The 27213-nt window shown below is 35.7% G+C and overlaps 9 protein-coding genes across 13 annotated transcripts; 5 read left to right on the plus strand and 4 right to left on the minus strand.

Moving 5' to 3' along the window:
- Nucleotides 1–167: 167 nt before the first annotated feature.
- On the minus strand, nucleotides 168–3857 carry AT2G32850 (Protein kinase superfamily protein). Of its 2 annotated transcripts, NM_128845.4 has the most exons (9): nucleotides 3636–3857; nucleotides 2523–3017; nucleotides 2267–2432; nucleotides 2131–2181; nucleotides 1859–2041; nucleotides 1686–1779; nucleotides 943–1607; nucleotides 714–846; nucleotides 168–653 (listed from the first exon to the last, which is right to left on the minus strand). In NM_128845.4, exons 2-9 carry the CDS (start codon nucleotides 2987–2989, stop codon nucleotides 460–462), a joined length of 1953 nt encoding a protein of 650 aa, NP_565756.1. In that variant the 5' UTR covers nucleotides 2990–3017; nucleotides 3636–3857; the 3' UTR covers nucleotides 168–459. The 2 variants fall into 2 exon arrangements, with proteins under 2 accessions (NP_565756.1, NP_850199.1); NM_179868.3 differs by having other exon boundaries at nucleotides 168–846.
- Nucleotides 3858–5198: 1341 nt separating this feature from the next.
- Nucleotides 5199–8895, plus strand: BGLU33 (beta glucosidase 33). 2 transcript variants are annotated; one of them, NM_128846.4, is made up of 13 exons: nucleotides 5199–5583; nucleotides 5667–5736; nucleotides 5830–5888; nucleotides 5998–6073; nucleotides 6207–6284; nucleotides 6399–6486; nucleotides 6604–6859; nucleotides 6999–7120; nucleotides 7258–7475; nucleotides 7591–7619; nucleotides 7842–7944; nucleotides 8046–8154; nucleotides 8314–8895. In NM_128846.4, the coding sequence occupies exons 1-13, from the start codon at nucleotides 5245–5247 to the stop codon at nucleotides 8606–8608; spliced, it is 1842 nt and encodes a 613-aa protein (NP_180845.2). In that variant the 5' UTR covers nucleotides 5199–5244; the 3' UTR covers nucleotides 8609–8895. The 2 variants fall into 2 exon arrangements, with proteins under 2 accessions (NP_180845.2, NP_973587.1); NM_201858.1 differs by lacking the exon at nucleotides 7591–7619 and having other exon boundaries at nucleotides 6604–6863; nucleotides 7006–7120; nucleotides 7807–7944; nucleotides 8314–8813.
- Nucleotides 8896–9549: 654 nt separating this feature from the next.
- Nucleotides 9550–11802, minus strand: AT2G32870 (TRAF-like family protein). 2 transcript variants are annotated; one of them, NM_128847.4, is made up of 6 exons: nucleotides 11458–11802; nucleotides 11231–11360; nucleotides 10986–11137; nucleotides 10578–10878; nucleotides 10268–10431; nucleotides 9550–10152 (listed from the first exon to the last, which is right to left on the minus strand). In NM_128847.4, the coding sequence occupies exons 1-6, from the start codon at nucleotides 11786–11788 to the stop codon at nucleotides 9980–9982; spliced, it is 1251 nt and encodes a 416-aa protein (NP_180846.3). In that variant the 5' UTR covers nucleotides 11789–11802; the 3' UTR covers nucleotides 9550–9979. The 2 variants fall into 2 exon arrangements, with proteins under 2 accessions (NP_180846.3, NP_001323465.1); NM_001336414.1 differs by having other exon boundaries at nucleotides 9550–10431.
- Nucleotides 11803–13744: 1942 nt separating this feature from the next.
- On the minus strand, nucleotides 13745–15757 carry AT2G32880 (TRAF-like family protein). Of its 2 annotated transcripts, NM_128848.3 has the most exons (6): nucleotides 15487–15757; nucleotides 15270–15399; nucleotides 15027–15178; nucleotides 14631–14934; nucleotides 14253–14419; nucleotides 13745–14137 (listed from the first exon to the last, which is right to left on the minus strand). In NM_128848.3, exons 1-6 carry the CDS (start codon nucleotides 15515–15517, stop codon nucleotides 13965–13967), a joined length of 957 nt encoding a protein of 318 aa, NP_180847.2. In that variant the 5' UTR covers nucleotides 15518–15757; the 3' UTR covers nucleotides 13745–13964. The 2 variants fall into 2 exon arrangements, with proteins under 2 accessions (NP_180847.2, NP_001324351.1); NM_001336415.1 differs by having other exon boundaries at nucleotides 13745–14419.
- A 940-nt stretch (nucleotides 15758–16697) lies between these two features.
- Nucleotides 16698–18490, plus strand: AT2G32885 (Rapid alkalinization factor (RALF) family protein). Its single transcript, NM_001084529.1, has one exon. It carries the CDS (start codon nucleotides 17274–17276, stop codon nucleotides 17490–17492), a length of 219 nt encoding a protein of 72 aa, NP_001077998.1. The 5' UTR covers nucleotides 16698–17273; the 3' UTR covers nucleotides 17493–18490.
- On the minus strand, nucleotides 17728–19127 carry RALFL17 (RALF-like 17). The gene has a single exon (NM_128849.2). The coding sequence runs from the start codon at nucleotides 18301–18303 to the stop codon at nucleotides 18070–18072; it is 234 nt and encodes a 77-aa protein (NP_180848.1). The 5' UTR covers nucleotides 18304–19127; the 3' UTR covers nucleotides 17728–18069.
- Nucleotides 18677–22760, plus strand: ATZW10 (centromere/kinetochore protein, putative (ZW10)). The gene is made up of 14 exons (NM_128850.3): nucleotides 18677–19376; nucleotides 19475–19612; nucleotides 19720–19893; nucleotides 20028–20189; nucleotides 20315–20545; nucleotides 20636–20749; nucleotides 20829–20921; nucleotides 21054–21149; nucleotides 21301–21429; nucleotides 21526–21603; nucleotides 21695–21853; nucleotides 21935–22064; nucleotides 22178–22260; nucleotides 22399–22760. The coding sequence occupies exons 1-14, from the start codon at nucleotides 18819–18821 to the stop codon at nucleotides 22480–22482; spliced, it is 2229 nt and encodes a 742-aa protein (NP_565757.2). The 5' UTR covers nucleotides 18677–18818; the 3' UTR covers nucleotides 22483–22760.
- Nucleotides 22761–23383: 623 nt separating this feature from the next.
- On the plus strand, nucleotides 23384–24078 carry AT2G32905 (B3 domain protein, putative (DUF313); the record flags this gene model as incomplete). The annotated part of the gene is made up of 1 exon (NM_179869.2): nucleotides 23384–24078. The coding sequence occupies exon 1, from the start codon at nucleotides 23437–23439 to the stop codon at nucleotides 24076–24078; it is 642 nt and encodes a 213-aa protein (NP_850200.2). The 5' UTR covers nucleotides 23384–23436.
- Nucleotides 24048–27130, plus strand: AT2G32910 (DCD (Development and Cell Death) domain protein). Its single transcript, NM_128851.4, has 4 exons — nucleotides 24048–24214; nucleotides 24663–25881; nucleotides 26014–26130; nucleotides 26228–27130. Exons 2-4 carry the CDS (start codon nucleotides 24697–24699, stop codon nucleotides 26999–27001), a joined length of 2076 nt encoding a protein of 691 aa, NP_180850.2. The 5' UTR covers nucleotides 24048–24214; nucleotides 24663–24696; the 3' UTR covers nucleotides 27002–27130.
- The last annotated feature ends 83 nt before the right edge of the window (nucleotides 27131–27213 follow it).

The following is a 27213-nucleotide window of genomic DNA, read 5'->3' on the forward strand; positions in this document are numbered from 1 at the left end:
TTGGTTCGGTTTTTTACTTTTTTCTACTCGGGTCCGGTTCAATGTGAGATTTACATTAACGAAAATTAATCCAGGATTTTAAAATGCTGATTTAGTTACGGCTGAAATCTTTTTGGGTAACATTTAAACCATAATGCAGCCATCGTATGGTTGGGTTCGGTATTAAATGTGACCTTAGTTCTAAGTTTCACAGAAAGAAGTGTAAGCTGTCTGAATCTTGAATTATTTATTTTTCCAATAATAATCCATAAGCTGAGATATCTGGCCACAGCTCAGAGAATGTGTAAAGTTTAAGACTCTACATAAAACATAATGGATATGGGTGGGGTATATTTAGCAGCAGCACAAAAACAGGGGATGATCATCATCTACAAAAAGATTCAAGATTCTGTAATGGCAGCAACATGAAGCTGTTGTTGTTGCATGAGGAAGAAATAGCAATGCGCATCTGAGTGAGTTTTAGAAGCCGGCCCATCCAGCAGGTTGAGCTGTTTTCTGGTTTTCTCTCATCTTTGAGTTCCCATATCTCTGTGAAGTGCTGTTTCCAGAGCCCATAGATCTTTGTGTTCCAGATGCAGAAGTAGCAGCTGCAGACGTTGCAGCGGCTCTAAAGGATTCTGTCTCGAAACCCCATGGCTCAAAACCTTGAGTACCTGCAGCAGAAGCTGGTTTACTTCTGGTTCTCACAGACTGATTAATCGTATTATTGTTACCCTTTGATGCAGATTCCATCACGGGTTTCGCTTCATCACTAAAAGGTTGCCATGAATTTGTATCAGAGCTGCCAGTTGACCAGTTAGATCTGTCCTGTTGAAGTTCCCACATTGTTCCTTCCATCTTATCTCTCTGTTTCATCAAGAACATTAGAATTCTAAGATATACATTGATGAAGACTTTTGTATGGGTGTCTAAGCTTAGATGAACAAGAACCAAGAATAATACCGATGGAGTTGATGACATGGAATGCATCCCTGGAGAGGGTTGATTTTGTGAAGAGTCTCTGCTCGGTGACGGTGAGGCACTTTTAGAGGCAAGTGTTTGTTTGAGATCCTGCAACTCTTGCCTTTGCGATCTGCAGATAGCAGAAAGCTTTTCAAACTTAGCAGTTATTTCTGCCTTCTCTGATTTTGTTTGCTTCAACTCGTCTTTTAACCTCTGTATCTCAGCTTCCAATGCCTCTTCTTTGCCAGGTTTATTACCATTATCGAACTTTGTGGTATCAAAGTCAGCAACAAACGAGTTGAAGGCATCATCCTTGGACACTCTTGTCATGTTATTGGCTGCAGCAGGAGTTGTATTCTTCTGAGAAATCGTAGTTTCAAGATCTTTATTTCTTTGAATACCACGAGCCTCTCCTCTCACAGGACTTGGTTTTTTGGGTTGATGACTATCCACACGAACTCTTTCAGATTTAGATGTGTTACTGTTTGGTTCATCAAATTTAGGCATGTTTTTGTTATCTTCTGATACAACTGAGGTTTTAGCATGCTGAGTCGCCCAAAAGGCACCGAGCGGTCCTCCACTATCTGATTCTCCAGAAGATGGTGGCGGCGGTGGCGGACTTCTACGAGGTGCTGGAGAAGGTTTAGTTGCTGATTTTGATGAGCCTGTCAAAATTCATAAGGATCAAAAGAAATCACATCTTTCTTTGAGAAGCTATCCAAAATAGGTTTTATTCACTATACCATCATGGACTCCAGTAGATTGCATTTCAGGTGGTCGATCCGGTAATGATTTCTGTAAATTAGCAGGAAGCTGCTCATTGACACGAAACCAAATCTGTAGATGGACATGTTGTTAGAGACATTTTACATTTCCTCAACTGAGAAGAAACAATGAGTAAAAATTGACTTTTAACCTGTGTAATATCTGGTCGTTCATCGGGTGAAGCTTGGAGCATTTCTTTGATGAGATCCGTAATAAATACACTGTATTTAGGCGATTCTGGAATACGATAATTCCCGTTTAAGATTTGCAGCTTTGATTCTCCATCAAATGCATTCTTGAAATAGCATATCCGAAACAAGAGACATCCAAGAGCCTATTTTTTTTTAAAAACAAACCTTTACTTTCAAGTTTCAACCAAATAGATTAGCAATCTGGAGAGATTGAAAAAGTGTCATCACATACCCATATATCGACCTTCTCGCTTATCATCTCCCTTCGAAAGAGATCCCACATCTATTGCCAATAAAGACATAAATCAAACATTTTTTCACCACTTTTAAAACTCTTATAATCTGCATAGGTGCATATCCAGTCAAACCTCAGGAGCTCTATATGTTGGTGTTGTGTATTTTCTAATATTATCTTCTTCAATTCCCATCTCTTCTGCTCTTTCAAAAATCTTGTGATTTGTCGAAACGCTTCCAAAATCACACAATTTCCATTGTCCATCTGAGCTCAATAGAAGATTCTCAGCCTTCAAGTCTCTGTCACGATTAGCAACACCAATACAGTATCAATTCACATCGCTTGCTAATGTAAAAACGAAACGAAATCTAATAATACAACATGTATACCTGTGAGCAATGCGTGGGGATTGACAATGCATTGCAAAGACAGCATTACACACATCTCTAAAAATCGTAAGAGCTTGTTTCTCTTCAAAGTAACCAGCACCTCTATTCTCAAGCACATCCACAAGAGATTTACCACAAAAATCCATAGCCAAAAGAGCTTCTTTTTTATTCCTCCCCATATCCAAGATACCATGTGCGTAGAGCGTGACAACATTTGGATGTCCCTTGAGGGATTTCAGAACCGAGATCTCTTTCATTACGAGTTCAAGTGACTCCTCGTCATTGCATATCATGTGCTTCAAAGCATATTGCTTTGACGCGTGATTTACATCTTGAGCTAAGTAAACACTGGAGAAACCTCCTTCCGCAATGACATTTCTAACTTGAACTTTCAGATTTCCTATCTCGAGAAATCGACCTTCGAGACCCGCAGGTTCTTTTTGAGCAAAAGGTTTAAACTTCCACATGTTTGAATCAGTGGAAGTAATAAGAATGCTGCATAAACATAAAATCTGTTACAAAACCAAACAAACTTCGGAGAACAAGATATCATGATCAATAGGAGATGCCAAGATCCTAATGAGATATTCAAATACACAGAACAAAAACAAAGATAATGATAAGCACCTAATCTGCTACACAATTGCTCAGTTAAGAAACCAATCAAACAGATCTATTCTTATATGACCAATAAAGGGAGCTAAAAGCTGAATCCTTGATCAGAGAAACCAGATCAACACACAATAAAAACATAAGAACCTAAGGAGAGACTATTGAAGAGTCTTATAACTCGAACTAGATCCGATTAAGAATCTGGCGACTATGGTCAGATATGGTATCAAAGTACAAGACGTTATCATCAACCAAAAACTTCCATGTAAAGCTACAGAATTCAGCTCAAACTCACTTCACACTATACCTACAATCAGATTCTCCTCCACAAAGTTTTTACAAGAGAAGAACACTAGCGAGTCCAACGATTAACAGCTCCGATGAACACAAAATCTAAAGATTCCCAGATAGATAATCGAGATCTTAACCCACAAAGCTCGGGAGAAACAGAGAATCGGCAGATCAATCAAATCCAATCGAAAGAGACAATAAAAATTATACCTTTGCAAAAACCCAGATGCTGAGGAGTGCCAATCCAATGAGTAAAAGAATATATTTACCCTAAGAATCGAAATCACAGTAGCTGCATTAAGATCTGCGTTCACTTTTGCGTATAAAGGAAACAACTTTAAAAGGGGTGATTTTGAGAGAGAGATGATGAAGAAGAAGAAAGCGGCAAATCCGGGAATAGAAAGGAAAGTGAGATAAGAACATTTTGGTTATGGTTTTGTATAATAAGCCGTAAAATTAAGACGTGAACCTGAACGTGGACCGTGACCCTCCCAATACCTATTTTTATTTGATTATTTCACATTTGTTGACGCATTTGTACATTTTATCATAAAGTTTGTATTTTAAACGTTATGAGATACATTTAGGTAATTTCTGTTGCAAATATAGAGATGATTTTACAATTTTACACTTGTTGATTTGCTCTAATTCTAGAATGCATGTTCTTATCAGAATTGGCTACAATCAAATCGCGACATGTGGGTTCTTGAACTTAATAAAAAGCACTGAAAAATGATTAGAGAATTCGGTTCTCGGAAGGAGACTTGAGGGACATTTACCGGTTTACTCAAAGCTATAACACAAGGTTTTTCTTCCAAAAAAAAAGCTTGAACTTATTGTAACTTTAGATTATCGATGGCTTGAGCACATTATTGATCATCACCAAAGGGACCGGTGTCGAAACTTTCACAGATCTACAACACCACTTCACCAAAACCAAAACAAAATAAACCCTAGACAAGATACAGGAGACGAACGGTGAAACCCTAGACATAAGCCAGCCAACCACTGCTGTAGAAACCGACGTACGGATGCTGGACACAAGCGGACATAGGGGTAATGTTATTGGATTGGATTTCAGAATGTCATTCCTTAAAGAACCTATCTTAAGAGAAATGTTGTGCATCAAGGATTTGCATTCAGCATTAAGATTGACTATGTTCAACAATTCTTCTCTGAATTTTATATGAAAACAGCTTCTAAAAAAACTAAACTGGCGCTATCTATTCCCATGAAAATGATATTAACAAGCCCATGTCTTCTTAGAACTCAGTTTTTATTTTTTGTTGGGTCTTTGGACTATTTTGGGATTAATGTGAAGTTGATGTAAACTTTGACGAAATTGTTTTAAATGAATGTAGTATCGTGGATATTCACCAGGAATGCCGCTTTGTCTCTTATTGTTGTGTTAATAAGTAGAAAATGAGGTGAGTAAAGGAAATATATGAAAATGATGGATATATGCTAGTAAAGACGATTGGAATATTATAATATTTAAAGTTTTGAGCAAGGTATTAGAATACTTTTTTTTTTATTAAAGTCATTAAAATGCACTTCGTGCTTTGTTATGGACAATGACGCTTGACGAATTCAGAAATATAAAGGAAGTAAATGTTCATAATATTATAAACTTTTTTTAACTAATCCTATAACTAAACTAAAGATGCCCCGCAAAATATGAGTGCAACACAAGGAAATCACAAATTCCCTTTCACATAACACACACTTGAAGCTTCTTTCCTATAAATAGAATGGATTGGAAATGGAAGAAGCATAAAAAAAAAAAAAACTAATAAAATTCACAAGAAAAAACACTCATATGGCTACAGCTACTCTCACTCTTTTCCTAGGGCTCTTAGCCTTAACTAGTACCATACTTAGCTTCAACGCCGATGCTAGGCCTCAACCAAGTGATGAGGATCTTGGTACCATCATTGGACCTCATCAAACTAGCTTCGATGACGAGATAGGCATCGTGATTGGACCACATGCGACCGTAGATGACGAAGACATTGACATGGACATGGGCACCACCGTTGGACCGCAGACCAACCTAAATGATGATGATTTGGGCACCATCATTGGACCCGAGTTTGAGATCCACAAGCAAGATTTCCCCGCAGATTTCATATTTGGAACATCTGTTTCCGCATATCAGGTCAACATACATATAAACACATTATAACATTGATGATATATAGAAGATCAGTCTTATCATTTTCAAATTGGTTTGACTTTTAGGTTGAAGGTGCTAAAAAGGGTTCTGGGAGAGGCTTGACCTCATGGGACGAATTTACACACATGTTTCCTGGTATAAATTACCAAGTGATTATGAATTGTATTTTATTTTACCAAAAGCTTTTCTTAAAAGAAAATGTATCACCAATATTGTGGCATCTTTCAGAGAAGGTTCAACAAAATGGCGATGGAGATGAGGGAGTCGACTTCTATACCCGTTACAAGGTACGTCATTATTTATTATGGGTGTATATGATTTCATATATAGTAAATGATAGTCTTTTTTTTATCCTATAATTAAATTGAAACGATTGGGCGGGATGTGACGTTATAGGATGATATAAAATTAATGAAGGAGTTGAACACGAATGGCTTCAGATTTTCAATCTCATGGACCAGGATCTTGCCTTGTAAGTCAATCTCATTGTCCTTACAGTTAATTTACCAGACCACACATATTATCTCTAACTTAAATCTATATTGCAATGACGTAATGATTCTTTTTACTTTTATAACTCATGAAAATTTATATATAATTTGCAGATGGAACTATTAAAAAAGGTGTAAACGAGGAGGGGGTGAAGTTCTACAACGATCTTATAAATGAACTTTTAGCTAATGGTTAAACATCTTATAACTTAATGTCTCTTATATTATTCAATCTTAATTGTTATTTCCAACTTGTGTATATTATACCAGCTTTTGTTTTTAATCGTTTGTAATACTAATTGCCAGGAATTCAGCCTTCGGTTACTCTCTTTCACTGGGAATCTCCACTTGCTCTAGAAATGGAGTACGGAGGTTTCCTAAACGAAAGGATAGTGTAAGTAATTTTGTTGATAAAAACTTCTCAAGATTTCTTCTTCTAGTATAATTAAGAAAACTATTCAACTATCTGATTTTCTTAAATAATTTTTTTGTCGCTAACAAATTAATGTAGAGAGGATTTCCGTGAGTTTGCAAACTTTTGCTTCAAGGAATTTGGAGATAGGGTGAAGAATTGGGCGACGTTTAACGAGCCATCGGTATACAGCGTTGCTGGTTACTCGAAAGGTAAGAAAGCACCAGGACGGTGCTCTAAATGGCAAGCCCCAAAATGTCCCACAGGAGATTCATCCGAGGAGCCATACATAGTTGCTCACAACCAAATTCTTGCTCATCTTGCTGCTGTTGATGAATTCCGAAACTGTAAAAAGGTCGGTGCTTATATACTAACTAATTTCCACATATATTATAAAGCTTAAATCATAAATCCTATACATATCTGAATTACAAAAATAGTATGCCATACATACATTATTCATTTAATAATTTCTTTACTATGTTACAATATAGTGCCAAGAGGGTGGAGGGAAAATTGGGATAGTGTTGGTATCTCACTGGTTCGAGCCTAAAGATCCAAATTCGAGTGAAGACGTCAAAGCAGCTAGACGATCCCTCGAGTACCAACTCGGCTGGTGATTTTTTCTTCCTTCTTTTAACTATTTTTCCTTTGGGATCGATCTTAGTATGTATCCATGATTAATTAAAATAATGTTTAAATTGATCATACATAAGATGTGACATTCTTGCTTTCTGAACTACAAATGGGCAGGTTTCTTCGCCCTCTCACATATGGACAGTATCCAGCGGAAATGTTAGAAGATGTAAACATCCGACTGCGTGAATTTACACCAGAAGAATCTGAGAAACTAAGAAAATCTTTGGATTTCGTCGGATTAAATTACTATGGAGCATTCTTCTCTACCCCTCTCGCCAAAGTCAATTCATCGCAGCTTAATTATGAGACCGACTTACGTGTAAACTGGACAGGTACTATAACCTTGACCGTTTTCAAGAAATTTCTTTCAAAATGAAACAATATCATTTTAACATTAATTTCTATGAAAAGTAATGGTTTGCTTTACTTCTTTTTGGTTCTTTGCAGATAGTCAAAACAATTCACCACATCTCAAGGTACTCTTTAACAATCCTCCTAAAACACTTGACATATATTTTAATACTCTTTAAAAAAATGTTAAGCTGCAAAATTAGAAAACGGAGATTTTATTTTAAAAACATTTCTATATCTATTAACAAACAAAAATCGTCAACTTTGTCAACTAAATTCAAATGAGTATCCTTTTTTTCCTGCTAATTCAAGTTATTACTAATAACCTAAGTCTTCCTGATTTGCAGACAACTTCAATGGGTATAGTGATATATCCAGCGGGTTTGAAGAATATCTTGAAACATATCAAAGACGAATACATGGACCCAGAGATTTACATTATGGAGAATGGTAATGAATGAACTATATCATATACATATGTGTGTGAATGAGTAATTAGTATGATGATTAGAATGTTTTTGGTAAGTTATACTAATTTCTATAAATTGTAGGGATGGACGAGATCGACTATGGGACCAAAAACATAACGGAAGCTACTAACGATTACGGGAGGAAAGAGTTCATCAAGAGTCACATCTTAATCATGGGTAAATCCATCAGGTATAATATACTTAACTATATATTTCTACTAAAAATACTTATATATAGCAAATAACATACAAATATCTTAGGCCATTATCATCTCACATTTCTAAGCGACTTTGTCAGAATGATAAGTCGTATCATGTAGTTATGTAATGGATGGTTTGCACTTTGCAGGATGGACAAAGTGAGGCTGAAGGGTTACTACATATGGTCGTTAATGGACAACTTCGAGTGGGATAAAGGTTATAAAGTCAGGTTCGGGCTCTATTACGTCGATTATAATGACAACATGAAACGTTATATAAGGTCATCTGGAAAATGGCTAAGTGAGTTTCTTGATTCCAAAGAGACTCTCCATAAATGCTATTTCGAGGGCCATCGTGAGAAAGGATATGCACCCAAGTTGTTCGACGTTGAGTATCTGGAACCTGAGAACTCGCAGCTAAGTTACAGGAGCGATTTTATGTGAAGAAATGGTGAAAGTATGATATGATCACTAATCTACTCTTTTATAGTAGAGTCAATCCTCAGCTAACCATATCGTTTATAATAAGAAGAATAAAAGCTGAGATGGTCATATCTATGTTTTAAAATATATATATGTTTCTGTGTTTTGTGAGTGTTTGTATGCACATACTAATAATGAATAAAACTACGATCGAATGTTTGTTTTTAAACTATGTAAAGCCTCACACATCCTCTTTTGTTTGTTCTTTTCTCCTATATATATACATATAATTAAAGTAAACAATTAAAGCTTTAAATTTGTCGACGATGTCTTAGAATAATGAGGAGAAATGTGTCGTCTATATAAAATCTATAGTCTATTTTTGTTTATGCGTTGGTTACCAAATAAGTGATGTAAAACAACAATAATAACTATCACTTATTTGAACGCATGACGGTCGTACAATAAGTAATGTCATATTTTCTACGGTTAGCGTCATTTATCTTATATCAACTTTTATTCAAAGTGATATGAGACGCTGTTTTTTTTTTTGGGGTCAGCTTTTAAGCTATGTTAAAGCATTGATGCAAAATACTTATCTTCTAGTAGTCCGATCGACGTAACTTAAGGGGATAGATTCCTACATAAGATAGGTAGGTGCGAGTTATATCAGGAACCATATGCCTAATGCCTCGACATATATCTTCAAAAACCACTCTAAATCACAAAAATTTAATTCCCATATTATCGAGAATCTAACAGCAATATATAGCGGACTATAAAAAAAGAGATATGCTTAACAGTTAATAATAAATATGCAATGCATATGTGAATCATAGTTTTCTTGGTCAACCTCTAAACTTGTATTAAATGTAAGGTTTGAAAATATAAACCGAAATTACAAAACCTACAAAAATGAAACTACAAATGTGGACAACATGCCAAAGAGTCGGCCTTAGAAATGTGTGAATGATATATATCTTAAATAAATAAAAACTATGAGAAATAATGTTTATAAAGATGCAAACATATATATATGTTTTATAATCTCTTTCATATGTTATATTTTTTAAGAGTCGGAATAAAATATTTAACACACACATAGATATATCGTTGTTATTACAAACAAGAAAGGTAGTACTTATAGACAAGCATGCATTCTTCTCCATAAGAGAATTTGCAGCAACGGATTCGGTTGAACGTTATTGTAACATTCAATACAATCAACCGATTCGATCCGTCGCTTATTTTATTATTTTGTATAAACATGCATGTTTGTATCATTCACTGATATCTAAACACACATCACAATATGGCAGAATATATAACTGGTAGATAGGTTCAACATGAGCTATTCATTCTTCTGGTCTTGATCGAATCCATTAATGCGCATCAGAGATACTCAGTAGTGGATACAATTGAGATCTCAACACCGATATATATCTGATCGTTCACTAGAAATCCCCTCGAAGATTTGTGGAGTTCCTCCAGCGGCAAAAACTTGGGACGTCCCCATAAGGAATCCATTTGATTAACAGGGTTATAAGGAAACCAATATCTACACTCTTTATCAAACATGTAACTATTTATCAGCAAAAGGCTTATATGTATATGCATATAGAAAATGTAAAGCTTAGAAAAAAGTATAAATTAGTGAATTAAGTGTATATATACACATACCAGTTTCACAGTGATTGCGATTGAGTTGGTCCAACACTCTCAATTTATAGATGGCCAATGTTCCACCCTTAGGACCATTGGTGACGTAATCGGATGCAAACAAATACAAAGACAACGAATTTCCTTTTCCATCTCCGTTTCCTTTTGGGTACATTACTAGTTTCCTGGTTCATATTGGAAACATGCATATTTTATAAAAGAACATGTTTTTTGTTTTTGTAAATATTCAATGTAAAACGTTAAATTTATATTGAAACATGCATTACTTTTTTTACTTTAACAGATGCATGAGAGTATAAGATTTGCGTACCATCTCCGTGGTCCAACCGTGAACTCGTAAGAAGAATGCTCTTCACCATCGAAGGAGGAAAACTGCGTGATCTTCCAGGTGAATCTGGAGTTTTTCGGAGAAAACTCTATCAGTTTAAAGCGTTCTGCTGTCCCCATTGTTCGAGGGATACGGGTAACGGGGAAGTTTGGTTGGACATCGCTTATCTCGGCATAGAACCCCGCTTTGTCGTTCACAAGAAACCTCTCCTTCAAATCCGTGTGTGATATGAAGTTGGCTAACCCTTGACTACGTTTTTTTTCGTTTTGATGCCCCACCAAAACTGATAACACAACATATATATTTCAATATTATCAAAATCTACACCCAATAATACATGTATGAATTTTTTTTATTTTTTTTTATGTTTATATACATACAGAAACATACCGAAGCAATAATCTGGTCCAGTCTGAGGGACTATGCCGATTTTGAAGTTGAATTTGACGTCCCAAGTAGACCCGGTACACTTTTCATCTGTGATCTCCAGAACAAAAGATAGATGGTCTTTTCTTCCCCTAGATAAGCGTATAACCAACCTCCTATAACGCCAAATTTCAAGCCAATTTAAAAGAACACAAATAAGTTAAAATAAAATTGCTGAACCGTGGTTGGTCAACAGATCGACGACTCACCATTTGACACCAGAAACTTGGAAATCCAATGACTGACAATTCTTAACTTTTTCCGTCAGTAGCTTAGACATTCCGTCAACCAACATGAAGTGAGCGTTTTTGCGGTCCTTTAGCTTCTCTTTTATGGTGTCTGGCTTGAAGTATATATGTCGATGAGTAAATATAAATAGCATAAATGAATTTAAACTTGTATGCATGCATGCAGAATTAAGTGAAATTAAACGAACCTTCAAGTGACAGTAGACCCATTATGAGGATAATGGTCGTCAAATATACCGTAGGAGGGTTTTTTTTTCTTTTCTTTGGTCTATAGTTTGTATTGGGGTGAGAAGAAATTGGTATGCATATGTTACTATATATAGGCAGATTCCTTGACGAAGGGGTTTCAATTAGGATATAAATAGAACCGGTTATATATCTTACTTGCTCAAAAAAATAAAAATAGAGCGGGGTTTTCCGGTTAAACACGATTAGGGTCCTATCAGATTTCTTGTGCCGGTCATCAGATAAATTTTCTTTCGACTGTTCATGAATTTTATTTCGAAAACTGTTGTTCATGGTTTAAATCTTTGGTTCGATTGATATCGATCTCCAAGCTGTTTAGGATCGGGTTTAGGCTAAGATGTAAGGTTGAAATATCCCTAGACCTGTTTGGACTCGACAAGAATATGTATATATGGTCCAATTGATAATTAACCGTTAAGTATATATGCAGTAGGTATATATATTTACACGACATCATTCGACGACATGACATTTTATTTCTTTTACATTCAACATACATATATAATTATTTATTTTTTGATTTTAATGTGAAGAATATATATAATTACTTTGTATTAAATACTCTTTTTTATTTATGAAAAAGTTTTAGGTGTTTGATCCATACTATTTTCGGCTTGAAAACTTCACCAAGTTAAATTAGTTCATGATTATATTCATGACTTTAAAGATCTTAGATCTCTTCATACACACCCCAATTGAAAACTAATGCTGAATTTTTGTGTATTAAACCTGACAAAAACAATATTTTTTTCTTGGGCTAATGAATCGACGGATAAATATGAGCCTATTCAGAGGAGCTATAGTGCCTGGGACGTTACTTTGGGAGTATCATTTGTACATATGCTACGTACAAGTGTTGATACAATTATGATACATCTCCAACCACGTTGCATTGATCATGTCCAACTTTGCAAAATAATTAGTTGCTACCACATTAATTTTCTGGCCAGTCTAGAAAATCTCACCCTAGAGAGCATAACTGAATTCCCGCATAGAATTAGACAGATTCGATCATATCTAATACGAACCATATCCTCCGGTCCCCTCAAACACACTAATTTTTATTTTGTTTCCACCAAGCACATTTGTTTTGACATATGTATGACCAATTAAGCACCTACATTTATTCCCACGTTATCGAGAATCTAACAACAGTGAGTGCAATTGTGAAGGCGAGATATGTGTCTAGAGACGAGCAACGCAATATCCTCTTTCCTAGTAATGCAACGCAATGTGCCTAGATATATTTCTTCTCTATCAATAACTTGTCTTCTGTTTTTTTCTTACATCCATTTTTTTATATTTAACTTCTGTTTAACTTAAAAATCTCTCTATATTTTTTACTTTATATTTAGAACTAAGACTCTTTTATGTAAAATTCTTCATATTTGTTTTTTTTTTTCATTTTAATGATAATTTGTTTTGTCTATCTCTAAGAAATTTGAACCAAAATGTTAGGTGGAATTGTAGAAATGATCAAATATTTTACCAGTTTTTAAAGACCGTGCTTTTACCTAAAAATCTTATAGTAAAATAGAACAGAAAGAGTTTTCATTAAAAGGTTTGGAAATCTAAACCGAAATTACAAAACCTATAATTAAAATGAAACTACTAATGTGAACTTTAGGACTACATGCCAAAGACAGTCGACCTTAGAAATGTGTGACTCATATATGTATATAATTAATGAAAAAGTATAAGAAAGAATTTTTATAAAATGATGCAAACATATGTTTTATATCATTACTTTTGAAGTTTAGCAGTTATAAACAAGAATCTCATTTATAAGTTATATTTTTCTAAGAGTCGAAATATAAAAAAACTTAACACTGATTTACTTCTGAACTATATAGAATTCTATGGCTTTAAAAGATAAATTGAACCTTTATGCATTAAAACAATCATAATTTTACGAATTAATGATAAATTTTCAACTACCGCCCTCATTGGTCATCCCATGAGGGTGTCTCTAAATATTAAAAAAAGAAAGGAAATGGGGGTGTCTTTAAATGTGTGAATTAGTGAGATTAGTGTTACTAGGAAGACAGTTTTAGATCCCAAAATGATGGTGTCTTTGTTTTTTTTAAGACACGAATAAGAATATGACCAATAAGGATGGTCTAAAGTTTCTAGTAATATTTTGTAGAGAGATAGGCATTTAAATTTCAAAGCCACCTATAATTTGGCCATAGTATCCATAAATGTTAAGAAATATGTATAAATATTGTTATGGAAATTGATTTTTTCAACGTGGTGAGGTTTTTAATTGTTTATGTATATATTACAAACAAGAAATAGCACTTAAACACAAACACAAGCATGAAGCATGCATCCCTCAATAAGATAATTTAGCAACGTACATGACAATATTCAAGTATAGAACAATAGGTAGATAGGTTCAACGGGAGCTATTTATTGGTGTGGTCTTGATCAAACCCGTGAATGCGCATCAGAGATACTCAGTAGTGGATACAATTAAGAATTCAACACCGATATATATCTGATCATTCACCAGAAATCCCCTAGAAGCTTTGTGGAGTTCCTCCAGCGGCAAGAACTTGGTACGTCCCCATGAGCATAATCTTGGATGAACCGGATCATAAAGAAACCAATCTTGGCAGTCTTTATCAAACATGTGATCATTAGTAGTAGCAAACGGCTTATTATATAGATGATATATGCATATAGAAAATGTAAAGCTTAGAAAACAAAAGGATAATTACGTATACATACATACCAATTTCGAAATGATTGCGATGGAGTTGGTCCAACACTCTCAATTTATAGACCGCGAATGTTCTCCCCTTTGGACCATTATTGGTGACGTAATTAGACGCATTCAAATACAAAGACAACGAGTTTCCTTTCCCATCTCCGGTTCCTCTTGGGTACATTACTAGTTTCCTGGTTCATATATATGGGAAACATGTGCGCAATGTATAAGATAAACATATTTTTACCATTGTTTTGTATATTTTTTTTAATGTAACACATTATTAATTTTATTCTAATATTTTGAATAAGTGAGTCTATTTAGATAATTTTTATAAAAAATTCATGAACATTCAATCAAAACAAGTCACAAGATGAGAGAGTATATATAAGATTTGCATACCATCTCCGTGGTCCAACCGTGAACTCGTAAGACGAATGCTCTTCACCATTGAAGGAGGAAAACTTCGTGATCTTCCAGGTGAATCTGGAATTGTTCCGAGCCACCTCTATCAGTTTAAAGCGTTCTGCTGTCCCCATGGTTCGAGGGATACCAGTAACGAGGAAGTTTGGTATGACTTCTTCGCTTATCTCGGCATAGAAAACCGCTTTGTCGTTCACAAGAAACCTCTCCTTTAACTGCGTGTGTGTTATGAATTTGACTACCCCTTGAGCAGGTTGTTTTTCGTTGTGACACCCCACCGAGACTGATACAAAACATATATTTCAAATTATCAAAATAATACTTGTGAAATATTTGGGTATATATATTTATATATGTACACACACAAAAACATACCGTAGAAATATTCAGGTCCAGTCTGAGGGAGTAGGCCGATTTTGAAGTTGAATTTGACTTCCCAATTAGGCCCGGTACACTTTTCATCTATGATCCATACAGCAACAGATAGATAATCTTTTACTCCCACAGCTGGTTGTATAAGCAACCTCCTATATCGCCAATTTCAAGCCACAAAGAACACACTTAAGTTTAATTAAATTGCAGAGCCGTGTTGGGGCACCAGATCATCAAATGACTCACCATTTGAGACCAGATACTTGGAAATCCAATGACTGAAAATTGTTAACTTTTTCAGTCAGTAGCTTCGACATTCCATCAACCAACATGAAGTGAGCGTTTTTTCGTTCCTTTAGCTGCTCTTTTATGGCGTCTATATTACATTACATATGAGTAAACATAAATAGACATAAATGAATTTAAACTTATATGTACGCATGAAGAAAGAAGTAAAACGAACCTTCAAATGACGTTAGACCCATTTTGAGCATGATGGTCGTCGTATAATACACCGTAGTAGATTTTTTTAGTTGTATTGGAGTGAGAAGAAAGTAGTAAGCATATGTCTGTATATATAGACAGGTTCCTTGACAAAGGGGTTTCAATTAGGGTATAAATTGAACCGGTTATATATATCTTAGTTGCTCTTAGAAAGAAAAAAAGAAAAAACAAGTTTAATTTAATGTAGAGCCGGTTTTTCGGCTAATTTATTCACCCCTACACATGTTTGGTCTTGACAGGAATCCGTATGGTCCAAATTGATAACCTTGAGGATATATTCATTTGCACATCATTCAACATAAAAATTACTTTGTATTAAATACTTTTTTGGTAACCAAAAAGTTTTAAATGTAAGAATATCCAAACTCTTTTCGGGTTAACAACTACAACAAGTTAAAATAGTTCGTTTCCTATGTTAAGTTCAAATTCATGTTTTGTATTTAATCTTATCTACGGTTGTAACCGTTTATTTAATCTATCTCATTTATGTATCATTCCGGGACTTTTCGGCATCGAGTACCCGGTTTCTTTCGGTTGTAATCGCATTCGAAGATTAATATAATATTGTTGACAAAAAAAGGGTTTCAAATTCATGACTTCGAAGCTATATTAGATGCTGAATTTTGGTTAAACATAATAAAGCAATTTATCTTTCCTTGGGTAAATGAATAGACCGATAAATATGTGACCCTATTAGAAGGACCTAGTGCATGGGGCGTTACTTTGGGAATATCATTTGTAAATTGTACATATTGTATAATATCATTAGTTGATACAGCTGATACATCTCCCACTACGTTGCATGCATACAAAATTATAATATCATTTGTTGCATGTCCCAGATCTGAGCACAAAACTTTACGTAACTAGTGTTGCTAATATAATGCTACCACATGAACTGGCTGGCCGGTCTAACAAAATCCAAGCTAGAGAAGATAACTAAATTCCACATAGAAATAGAAATATTCGATCATATCTAGTACGAATCCTCCGGTCCCGTCAAACACACTAGCTTTTATTTTGTTTCTACCAAGCACATTCGTTTTGACATGTACGACCAATTAAGCACCTACATGTATTCCCACGTTATCTAGAATCTAACAACAGTGGGGTGACAATTATAAAGGCGAGATATGTACGCCTAGCCAGAGACGAGCAACACAATGCAATGTGCCTAGATATATTTCTTCTTTTATCAATAACTTTTTTTTCTTACATCCATTTTTTATTTAACATCTATTTAACTTAAAACATTTCTCTCTCTCTTTTGTTTACTTTATATTTAGAAATTTTACTTTTATGAAACATTCTTCATGGCTTTTTTGTTTTTTTTTTCTTCATTATTTGTTTTGTTTACAATATCTCTACAAATTTTGAACCAAGATATGGTATAATGTACTTATTTAACAGTACTATGTTAATTTTTGTTTTAATTTGAAGTAAAACTTATAACGAATTTTTATTTGAATATCAAAAAACGACCATATTTTAATATTTTCTTTAGTTGTTTTGGCCTCTAAAATATTAGAAACGGCTTTGATTAGAGATATCTTTATTTTTACAAAAATAATAATAATAAGTATGGTTCACCAAACAATGCGCAAACCCGACAAAACATTCAACGGTTACAAATGACTAAACCAATCAGAAAATTCTTTATTTAGCAACAAATCTTCACTATATAATAGCGCAAATGTTTATTGGGAATAAGAAGTAAAAAGTAAAAAAGTTTATCAATAAGGAAAAATGGGTATATCCAAGAAAACAGTTGTACAATCATTTGCTCTTATAATTATTATATCTATCGTCATGAGCACAACGGAGGCAAACAGTATAGGCGCTCCAGCTATGCGAGAAGATTTACCCAAAGGTTGTGCTCCTGGATCTTCAGCTGGTTGCAAGATGCAACCGGCTAATCCGTATAAACCAGGTTGCGAAGCTAGCCAAAGATGTCGTGGGGGTTGATACTATGAGATATAATTTTTCTTGAAAAAAGAAGAAAAGATAAAATTACATAAATAAAACTTAATTTTTCAACTAAATTAGTAAAACTATAAAATACAAAATTTTTGTAACTAATTCTATGAGAATAATGTTTTTTTAAGTAGCAGCAAGCTGAGACTGGTACGTGTATGGTAAGCTAGTATTGTCTAACTTAGCAAAAGATAATTGTATATTACCAGTCATTTGTTATATTTTTGGATATTTATGTAGAAAATTCATGTGTATTGTTATATAAGAAAATAATTAATATATTTTGTTGTTTTTTTTAAATAAATAATGTACTTATAATAGAGGTAAAATGTGTAACGCTAGGATAAGTACATTCTTGTCGGATCCAAGAAAGTTAGTAAACCATATATTTAAGGCAACAGGTTCTTCTTCGGATCATAATCTCTCTCATTAAGGGGAAAAAAGAAAAAGCAAATAGATTAAGAGAAAAACAGAAGAATCGGAAAAAACTTGAGAAAAGAAAATGGAAACGAAAAAAAAGTAATAAATAAATAGCCCTATATATAAAGAATGCATCATGCATGCATGATCAAGCATATATCCTCATCTTGTTGATCACTTTGTAAACATCATCCACATCATCGTCGTCGTCTTCTTTCACCGCCTCCACACACCGCTCATTATCGTCCCCGAGGCTGCCATCGCCGCCGCCGCATCCTCCTCTACTGACGTCAGCAGCAGCACCAGACTCGACTCTCATGAAGAAATTGCATAGGAGAAGTGTTAAGAAGCAACATATAATAAATTCTCTAGATGCAGCCATGGATCAGACACTTTCTCTCTATCTCTCTTTCTCTTGTCTGAAAAACAAATGATAATATAGATTAATCCAACTTACTTTAAAAGCTTTTGTTCTTTTTATTTACTATGTTCTTTTGTTATGCTTTTCTCTTACAATTGTGCTTATATAAGAAATGGAATTTACTATTAATGGAGTAGAGTGATTTCTTTTGAGCTGGTCTTAAGGCTAAGTAACTGTTGCAGTATTTTACTTGAATATTCATAGCAAAAATAAAGAAAATCATTTAAATAAGTGGTACGTTAGTGACAAGGAACAAAAAAATGACATGTTTTCGATGTCAAAAAACATACATTATTACAAGTTCCCGATGAAGACTTGGGCCTTGAGCCTAACATTTTATTTGATAGGCCCAATAGTAAAAGTAAAATAAAAACGTCCGTGTTCAATAAGGTCCATCGTCACCGCCAAATCTATCACCGCCAATTACTCTCTAATCGGAAAAGAGCCCCGACGACAACGACCACCGTCCCTCCGTCATGCCGGAGATAGACGCGTTGTTTGAATCGATCAATGTTCGGGACCTTCTCGCCGGACACGATCTAAACGATCCCACAACTCCGTTATCTGCACCGGATCTCCGTCTCCTCATAAACCGCTTAGAGTCTCATTCTCTGCGGATCAAGTCCAAAGTTCAGTCTTATCTCGTCGCTCATCACTCTGATTTCTCGGAGCTATTTTCTCTTTGTCAAGACACCGTCTCGAGGACTCGTCTGATCTCCGATGACGTCTCCGATGTCCTACAATTGGTTTCTGACCGTCCGATTGATGTTGAGATACGCAGTGTGGTAGATGAGATAACGGAAAAGACTAAGGAAGTGAAATTGAAAAGAGAATCTCTTGATTTAGTGAATGCGATCGTGGGAATTTGTGAGGCATTGCAGGAAACGAAGGAAGCTTTGAAAAATGGACGTTTCAGATTCGCCGCTGAGAGAATCAGAGAACTTAAAGTTGTATTGAGAATTGGTGAAGAGGAAGATGGAGAACCTGTGGCTTACGCTTTACTTAGGAAGGAATGGTCTAATTGCTTTGACGAGGTGCAACCTTAGTTAAACTCAGTGCCAATGGCTAGCTTAGTGTCTTTAATCTTCGAATTTGCATCCACATTTCAAAGAATCGTGTATGTGTTTTGCAGATTCAAGAGGTGCTTGCAAAGTTCATGGAGAATGCAGTGCGTTTTGAGCTAGACTCGAGTAGAATCCGGATTAAGTATCAGCTAAGCGTTGGTGAGACTGCTGGAATCGCTCTTAGTACTGTTCTAGAGGCAATGGAGGTATGGATATATGATTTGACTTCTGTATCAATTTTTATTTTTATTTCTGTGTTAAGTCATTTGTTAGATTACACTTTTTGGCATTTGACTGTTCTGGATTTATCTAGGTGATTGGAATATTAGACTATGGGCTTGCGAAAGCAGCTGACTCAATCTTTAAGCATGTCATCACTCCAGCTGTAACTCATGCATCTACCTTTGCCGCTGTGGAAGATTTATGTAAATCCGCAGGGGAAGTCACCGAAGCGACACTAAGGCTAGAGCAATCCTCAGATCATAAGGTCTAGAGAAGCCTCTGTCCATCTCATGAATATCTTCTTTGTCTCTAGCCTATATAGATTATGTGCTTTTTATATTTCCTGCATTTGGTCTATGTCTTCTGAACCTTTAAATACTTACCCACTTAATAATGCAGTTTGAAGATGTGGATGGAGATGCAATGTATTCTGGAATTCTTAAGGTTGTTAAGTTCATTTGCAGTTCCTTGTGCTTTGGAAACGTTACATGGATCCATTCTTTTGGGAGGTTGACATGGCCGAGGATATCAGAGTTAATTATATCTAAATTTCTTTCAAAGGTTTGCTTTTAGAACTCGTGAAGTTGTGAAATTTTGTAGAAATTTCTTTGGTGTGAGAGCACTCTTCTCCTTTGTACTTTAACTGTTGTAGTCTGTTTAAAGGTTATTGTTTTCTTTGGAGTCAGGTTGTCCCAGAAGATGCTTCAAAACTTGCTGACTTTCAGAAAATTATCGAGCGGACCTCTCAATTCGAAGCCGCTCTAAAGGAACTGAATTTTGTTTCATCATCTGACGCAGAGAGTAGGCTCAGCAAATATGCTGAAGATGTGGAGGTTCATTTTGCATCTAGAAAGAAGATAGAAATCCTAGCAAAAGCAAGAAATTTGCTGTTGCAGTGTAACTTTACGATTCCCCAGGTGGGCTTTTGATTTTCATCATCATCATGTCATATTTACCGCATTAACCTTTTCATGTGAAAGATCAGGATTGTGAACTCCGTTTTCCAGGATATTGCTATGAGGAATGCCAAGCACATCGTCTGCTTACTTTTCTCCTCTGAAAGGTGTGTGGTATCTGAAGCTGCATCTCAACTTATGAATTTGGTGCATAAGACGCTCGAGGTGGCTCTTTTCAGACTTTTGCAATTCAATATAAGCTTTTTCCAGACACGGTTGGGATAATAAACTCATTTTTATACAGGATGTCTGTGTTTCTTCTGCAAGGGTTGCTTCAGAGTTCTACAACGCTGCTAGAGATTCTATCCTTCTATATGAAGCTGTTGTTCCTGTCAAGGTCAGTAAAAAAATAGTTTTCAATGAAGATTTAACAACTGAATCAATATAGTGACTGTCGTCACATGGAAATTTCTCACCAATATGCACAAATTCTTATTCTTCTTTTTCCTTACTCCGTTGAAATGTGAAGCTAGAGAAACAACTCGATGGCCTCAATGAAGCTGCTGTTCTTCTGCACAACGATTGTCTATATTTGTTCGAAGAGATACTTGGCCTTGCTTTTGAGGTATGAACAATGTGTCTTAAGCAAGATAAACCGCTATTTTTAATTTCTTTTTTTCGGTTAAGTAATTGTCTTCTTAAGCATCCTTTTCATTGACAGGTGAAAGTTATAATTATCCCCTTCTGCTGACTTTATCATCATTTTTTGTTCACAGTATCGTGCTAGCTTCCCTAGCTCCATCAAGGAGTATGCAGTCTTTGCTGACATAGCCCCAAGATTTAAACTGATGGCCGAAGAAGTTTTGCAAAAACAAGTTCATCTAGTAATTTCAAGTCTGCGAGAGGTGAATCTGTGTGGAAAAAACTGTGCTTAAATCTTACAAAGTAATATTATGTACTCAGTATTGATTCCTCGTCTAACATTTTGCATCTACGATCAGGCTATAGATAGTGCAGATGGATTTCAGAATACTCATCAAATTAAACAGTTTAAATCTGCAGAATTTAGCATTGATCAGGTAAACACACAGACTTGAAATTGTTTGCTTTTCTCTTACCTTCTTTCCAATAAAGTGTCAGTTATATGAGGAAAATGCAATTGTTTTATAGGTTGTCTTTAGTCTAAAGAATGTGCATATGATATGGGAGCCAGTCTTACGGCCCAAAACTTACAAGCAAAGCATGTGCGCAGTTTTGGAGTCTGTATTTCGCAGAATAGCTAGAGATATTCTTCTTCTAGACGACATGGCTGCTGACGAAACTTTCGAGGTAGCTGTTTCTCCTTGCTAGTCGCTTCTGCAATGTTATATTTTAACTGCGTAATGAAAATGTTTGCTTATATATTCTCAGCTACAAAAACTGATTTATCTCATGTTGAAGAATCTATCTTCTGTACTCGATTCCGTGAGATCTGCAGATGAGACTTCTCGTCCTCTTGATGATATCATACCATCTTTGCGCAAAACCCGTAAACTAGCAGGCATGTCTTTTCTTTCTTTTTTCTTTTAAATATCCCTCAGTTTATTGCTAACTTGACATTGGCGCAGCGAAGTTTTCTTACCATGGCTTTTCTTATTGTTTATCATTTTCCAGAACTATTGGATATGCCTCTCATGTCTATAACTTCAGCTTGGGAAAGCGGGGAGTTATTTAGATGCAATTTCACAAGAACAGAGGTACAATCTTTTTAAATCGTTTGACCTCGTGTCCTACTACCTGATATATGGATTAAGGCTATTTCTTATGGTGATTATTGGATCTTTGATTATTGGTTATGGTGATTCTGAAAGCTTTTGGAATGTACTTGGTTACAGGTACAAGATTTCATCAAAGCTATATTTACAGATTCGCCGCTGAGAAAAGAATGCTTATGGAGGATAGACGAGGTTAACCAGTAGATTGGAAATGATAAAACTTAAAAAAAAAACTCAAGACTTGTGAGAAGAAGCAAGTGAAAGCCTATTTTGGCAAAAGAGCCATGAGGTATTTTAATGTCAGCAGCTTGTAACATCGACGACGCACTCTTGTGTAAGAATATATATGTAAAGAGAGTTTTAGCTGATGAGTTTAAAACTTTAGGTTTAAAAGCGTGTTCCAGATTTTGTTGTACATTTGGGCTTTAGATTCAACAAGTAAAACGCTCTGGGTAACAACAATTTTCCGGTACAAATTCTCCAAATATTGCATTTTCCAGTTAGCTAAAAACTTGAAAACCCTTAACTAAGAAACTAATATAAAAAAAATAAAAATAAAAAAGAAGAAACTGATAGGATATTGAAAACCGTAACACATGAAAACACTAAATATTTCTATGAAATTATTGATACAATGATTTTCAATGAAATTAAACTTTTGATATACTTATTCAAATATAATGTATGATGTGTTTAGATGCTAATATTATATTAAAAACTATTTCATAAACTAATATTAAGTTATGAACACTAGGAAAATATTTTGGTCTCATAAACCAACAAAATTACATTAAGAAATAGAGTTAAGAGACATTGGTATTTTTCCTTTTTTTTTTTTGTCGACATTGGTATTTTTCCTTATGTTGGCCACATGTTTAAAATGTTAACAAAATCACATAACGGTCATAATTAAGGGCCCGAAAAGGAAAAATTTCATTAGAAGATCTTATTAGATTTAGTGATCTATCAAGAACTTGAGATGACGTCATATATTTCTATTTAATAACACCACACATCTATCTATCTCTACCTTCTCTCTTACTTTCAAGTTTCCATTCTCACGCTCATTGTCTTTCCTCTAGCTCTCTTTCTTTCTTTCTTCTTCCCCATCTTTAGGTTTCTTGCGTACAACGTTACAAATTCTTTTTACAATTTCCCATGTCTTCCAGAGAATCGAAGAGAATGGATGAATCTGATGATCCTAGGGTTTCAGAGTCGAGTGAATTCTCAAACTTCGAGATGTTGATACAAGTCGCTGTCATGGTTTACGATCATGAGTACGGTACTCATGACGAACACAAGTCAAAGACCATTGACGAAGATACAGAGACAGAAGCAAGAATCTTTGGAGATACAATACCTAGAAAGAACAGAACTCACCGATCATCTTCTTCTTCTAACAAGACGATAACACCATGGACGCGTGTGATCGAACAACAGAGATCATCTGAACTACAAAACCCTAACCCGGAATCTGAACCTTCTTCTTCCTCTTGCGTTACCCACTTCAAGAAACGTCGCCACATGGACAAAGAAGAGAGTACTCGCAAGAGACTCAAAATCGATAGTCCTTTAGAGGTGGAACCAATTCAAACATCACCACCGGAATGGCTTTTGAAAGTAATGAAGAGAGAAGAGAACAGCTACAATCCAAAATTGATCTCAACGAGAAAACTCTATAAGACTGATCTCGCTAGTCTTCAAGCACGTCTCTCAGTACCTTTTAAACAAGTGAAAAGTCCAGACTTTTTAACAGAGGAAGAAACAAGAATCATAAAGGAACAAGCTTTCTTCCTCTAAACTCTTTGGTCAATTCCTTCTTCTTTCTATTCGATTGTGATAAGATCTTTCTAGAGATCTAATCAGAACCTTGTGCCGCGGATTTGGAGAAACATCATCATCATCGTCATAGAAATCCTGCTCTTTCTTCGATTCTGTAAGAGTTCTTCGAGCAGACTCTAGATTCGATTTGTTTTTTTCCTTTTCGGGTTTGTTTCAAATCAATCTCAATTTCAGGGTAACCAAAGTTTGAGCTTATTCATTTTGATTCTGCCCGGATCTCTATACATGTCAATTACAGTCTTTTTACATTTTCTTGATTTGGAAACCTTTTCGGGATTTAATTGATTAGCTTAAGATTACAAGTGATGAAAAAAAAGACAGAGACTTTAGCAAATGTTTTCTCTCATCTCTTAATTGCTGTCTTAATTACAATCTTCTTGTTTCAGTTACTGTTTTGTAAGACATTGACATTATAATCTACTTGTTTGGAGATTGGAATTATGAGAAGAGAATCTTTCTGATGCCAAATGTCATTGAATAATCATTTGCTAATGTTTCTTTTACCATATGATTCATGATCTCTTTTTCGTTTTATGTTGCAGCGACTAAGCTTTGAAATCTGCTTGTTCCTTGAAAATGGAACTACAAGATGCTATGAATGATGAGAATGAGAAAGCCCCTGAGGCTTCGGTGGTTCAGAATGATGAAGTTTCCGGGAACAATGGGGATGTAGTGGTTGAAGCTGAGGAAAAGGATGGGAATGAGGTTGTAGAACCCGTTGATTCAGGAAAAAGTAAGGCAGATGACGAGTTTGTTGAAAGTCTGTTGGATACCAATCAGGATTTGGCTACCTTCAAAATACCGGTAGAGGAAAATGATACGGAAAATGTGACTGTTGAAGAACCTTCTCTTCCTGCCTCTGTTGAAGCAACTTCTTCTGGAATGAAAAAGCCTCAGGGTTTACCAGCGAAAACTAAAATTGTTAAGAAAGTAAAGAAGCTGGTAAAAAGGAAAATTATAAAAGGCACTGCTGCTCAGGTGGCTGGTGAGGAGAATGTCATCAAGGAAGGTGAACAAAGTGGAGAGCCTTCTCTTGGCGAAAGCGAAAAGGACAAAGATTCAGAACCCTATCTTGGAGGAAACGATATGGAATTTCAGAAAGAATTAGCAGTAGCTACTCAACCTGCAGTTGATGTTAAAGTTGTTGGAGGGGAGCCTTCTGGTAAGGAAACACTAAAAGAGGTAAAGGGAAAAGCTAAGAGACAAAGGGAAAAAAAATTCAAAGGTACTCTTGCTCAGGGGATGGATAAAGAGAGTGCAATTGATAAGAGAGACGTCGGAGCTTCTCCAGGAGGAAACTTGATCGTAGCTAAGAAAGCTATTGACGGTTCTGTAGAAGCCAAAACTGGCTTGACTGAAGACAAGAGACGCAAAAGGAAGAGACCAACAAAACAGGTTAGAGATTCAAACAAGAAACTTAGGCAAGATGTAGTAGCTGGTGCTGATACAACAGAACAGGGAATGGAAGAGAGGAAAGAGCAGCCGGTTGACCCTGAGAAAAGAGAAATGGATGGGCCTGGGAAAGTAAAGATTGGTGGATTGATCTTCATGTGCAATACAAAAACTAGACCCGATTGTTTTCGGTTCAGTGTAATGGGTGTACAAGAGAAAAGGAAGGATTTTGTCAAGGGTATCAAGCCTGGGCTTAAGCTTTTTCTTTATGATTATGATCTCAAACTCCTCTATGGAATTTTTGAAGCATCCTCTGCTGGTGGTATGAAACTTGAGCGCAATGCTTTTGGTGGATCCTTTCCTGCTCAGGTAACATTGTGTGTCACCCATGTTTGTTAGCCGTTTTCCATTTGTACAACTTGTCTCGAAGATGATATCAGTTTTCTTTCGTCGGAATTTATTTAACTTACGGATCTAGATGATGATATTCTTTGGATTCAGGTGCGCTTTAAGGTTTTTAGTGATTGCATCCCATTGGCTGAGAGCCAATTCAAGAAAGCAATCATAGAGAACTACAATAATAAAAACAAGTTCAAAACAGAATTGACTCATAAGCAGGTGACCTTCATATTTTCATCATTTTCTCTAATTTATATCTTACTATTAACACGTCTTAATCACTCTGTTCGTCTCTTCTATTATGGTGTTCTTAAAGGTATTTAAGCTTAAAAAGCTTTTTCGGCCAGCTGCGATCCCTGCACAAGTTACCCACACCCAGCAAATCCCTGTTCCTCGTGATACTGACAGGAAAAGATCTGATAGAGACCGGTATGCCCCTGGTAGCAGTAGGGGTCACCCAACACGCAAACATGAAAGAAGACGTGCTTCACCTCCTCCACGCAGAGAAGAACAACCGCGTGATTTATATCTTAGTGAAAGGGAGTATCGAACATATGGCTTGAGAGGAGGAGAAACAACCCAGCATTACCAAATTCCACCTCCAGAATCCTCTTCTTCTTACCACATTGTCAACCGAGACCGTGTTCATTTGGATTCTTACCGTTCATCTATGGACCATGACCGGCTTTTGAGACAAGCAGAGATTGAGAGGCATGACCGTAGGGAAGTTCGTCACCCTCATTTGTCTGAGAGAGACTACCAGACGTATGATCATCTTACTTCTAGACGGGAAATCTTGGTTCGAAACTCGCCTGACCCACCAGATTCAGCGGTTACTCTGGATTCCTACAGGAGAGATCCGTATTACATTTGTGAGCGCCATGCTCTTGAAAGACCACCAAGGACATACATGGTTTCTCCAGGTAGACAAGATGATGACCTGTATTCCCGGTATGTAACACCGGATTCATTGGCTGAGTACTACCGATCATCACAAAGATACCCAAGCGTAACTGAACCTGAGCTTCCGCCTTCGTTAGTAACATCCCGGTATGCTTATTCTCGGTCTTTGCCTTATTCTCACCGCTGAAATCAGAATGTGTAATTCTCCTATTCCTTTGAATTTATCTGATGTTTAATGTATCTTGGATATGGATACTAAAGAGTTGCTGCCAAAGGGTTCGACTTAAATTTGGTCGTTATACCAGTGGGTTTCTTCAAATAATATCTCTTCTATCTAATAGATAGTGCTAGAACCAAGAATACTAGTCAATGATTGCCTGTTCATATTGCCAGAAGTAA

Source organism: Arabidopsis thaliana, chromosome 2 (genome assembly GCF_000001735.4).
Source record: "Arabidopsis thaliana chromosome 2, partial sequence".
Taxonomy (NCBI): Eukaryota; Viridiplantae; Streptophyta; class Magnoliopsida; order Brassicales; family Brassicaceae; genus Arabidopsis; species Arabidopsis thaliana.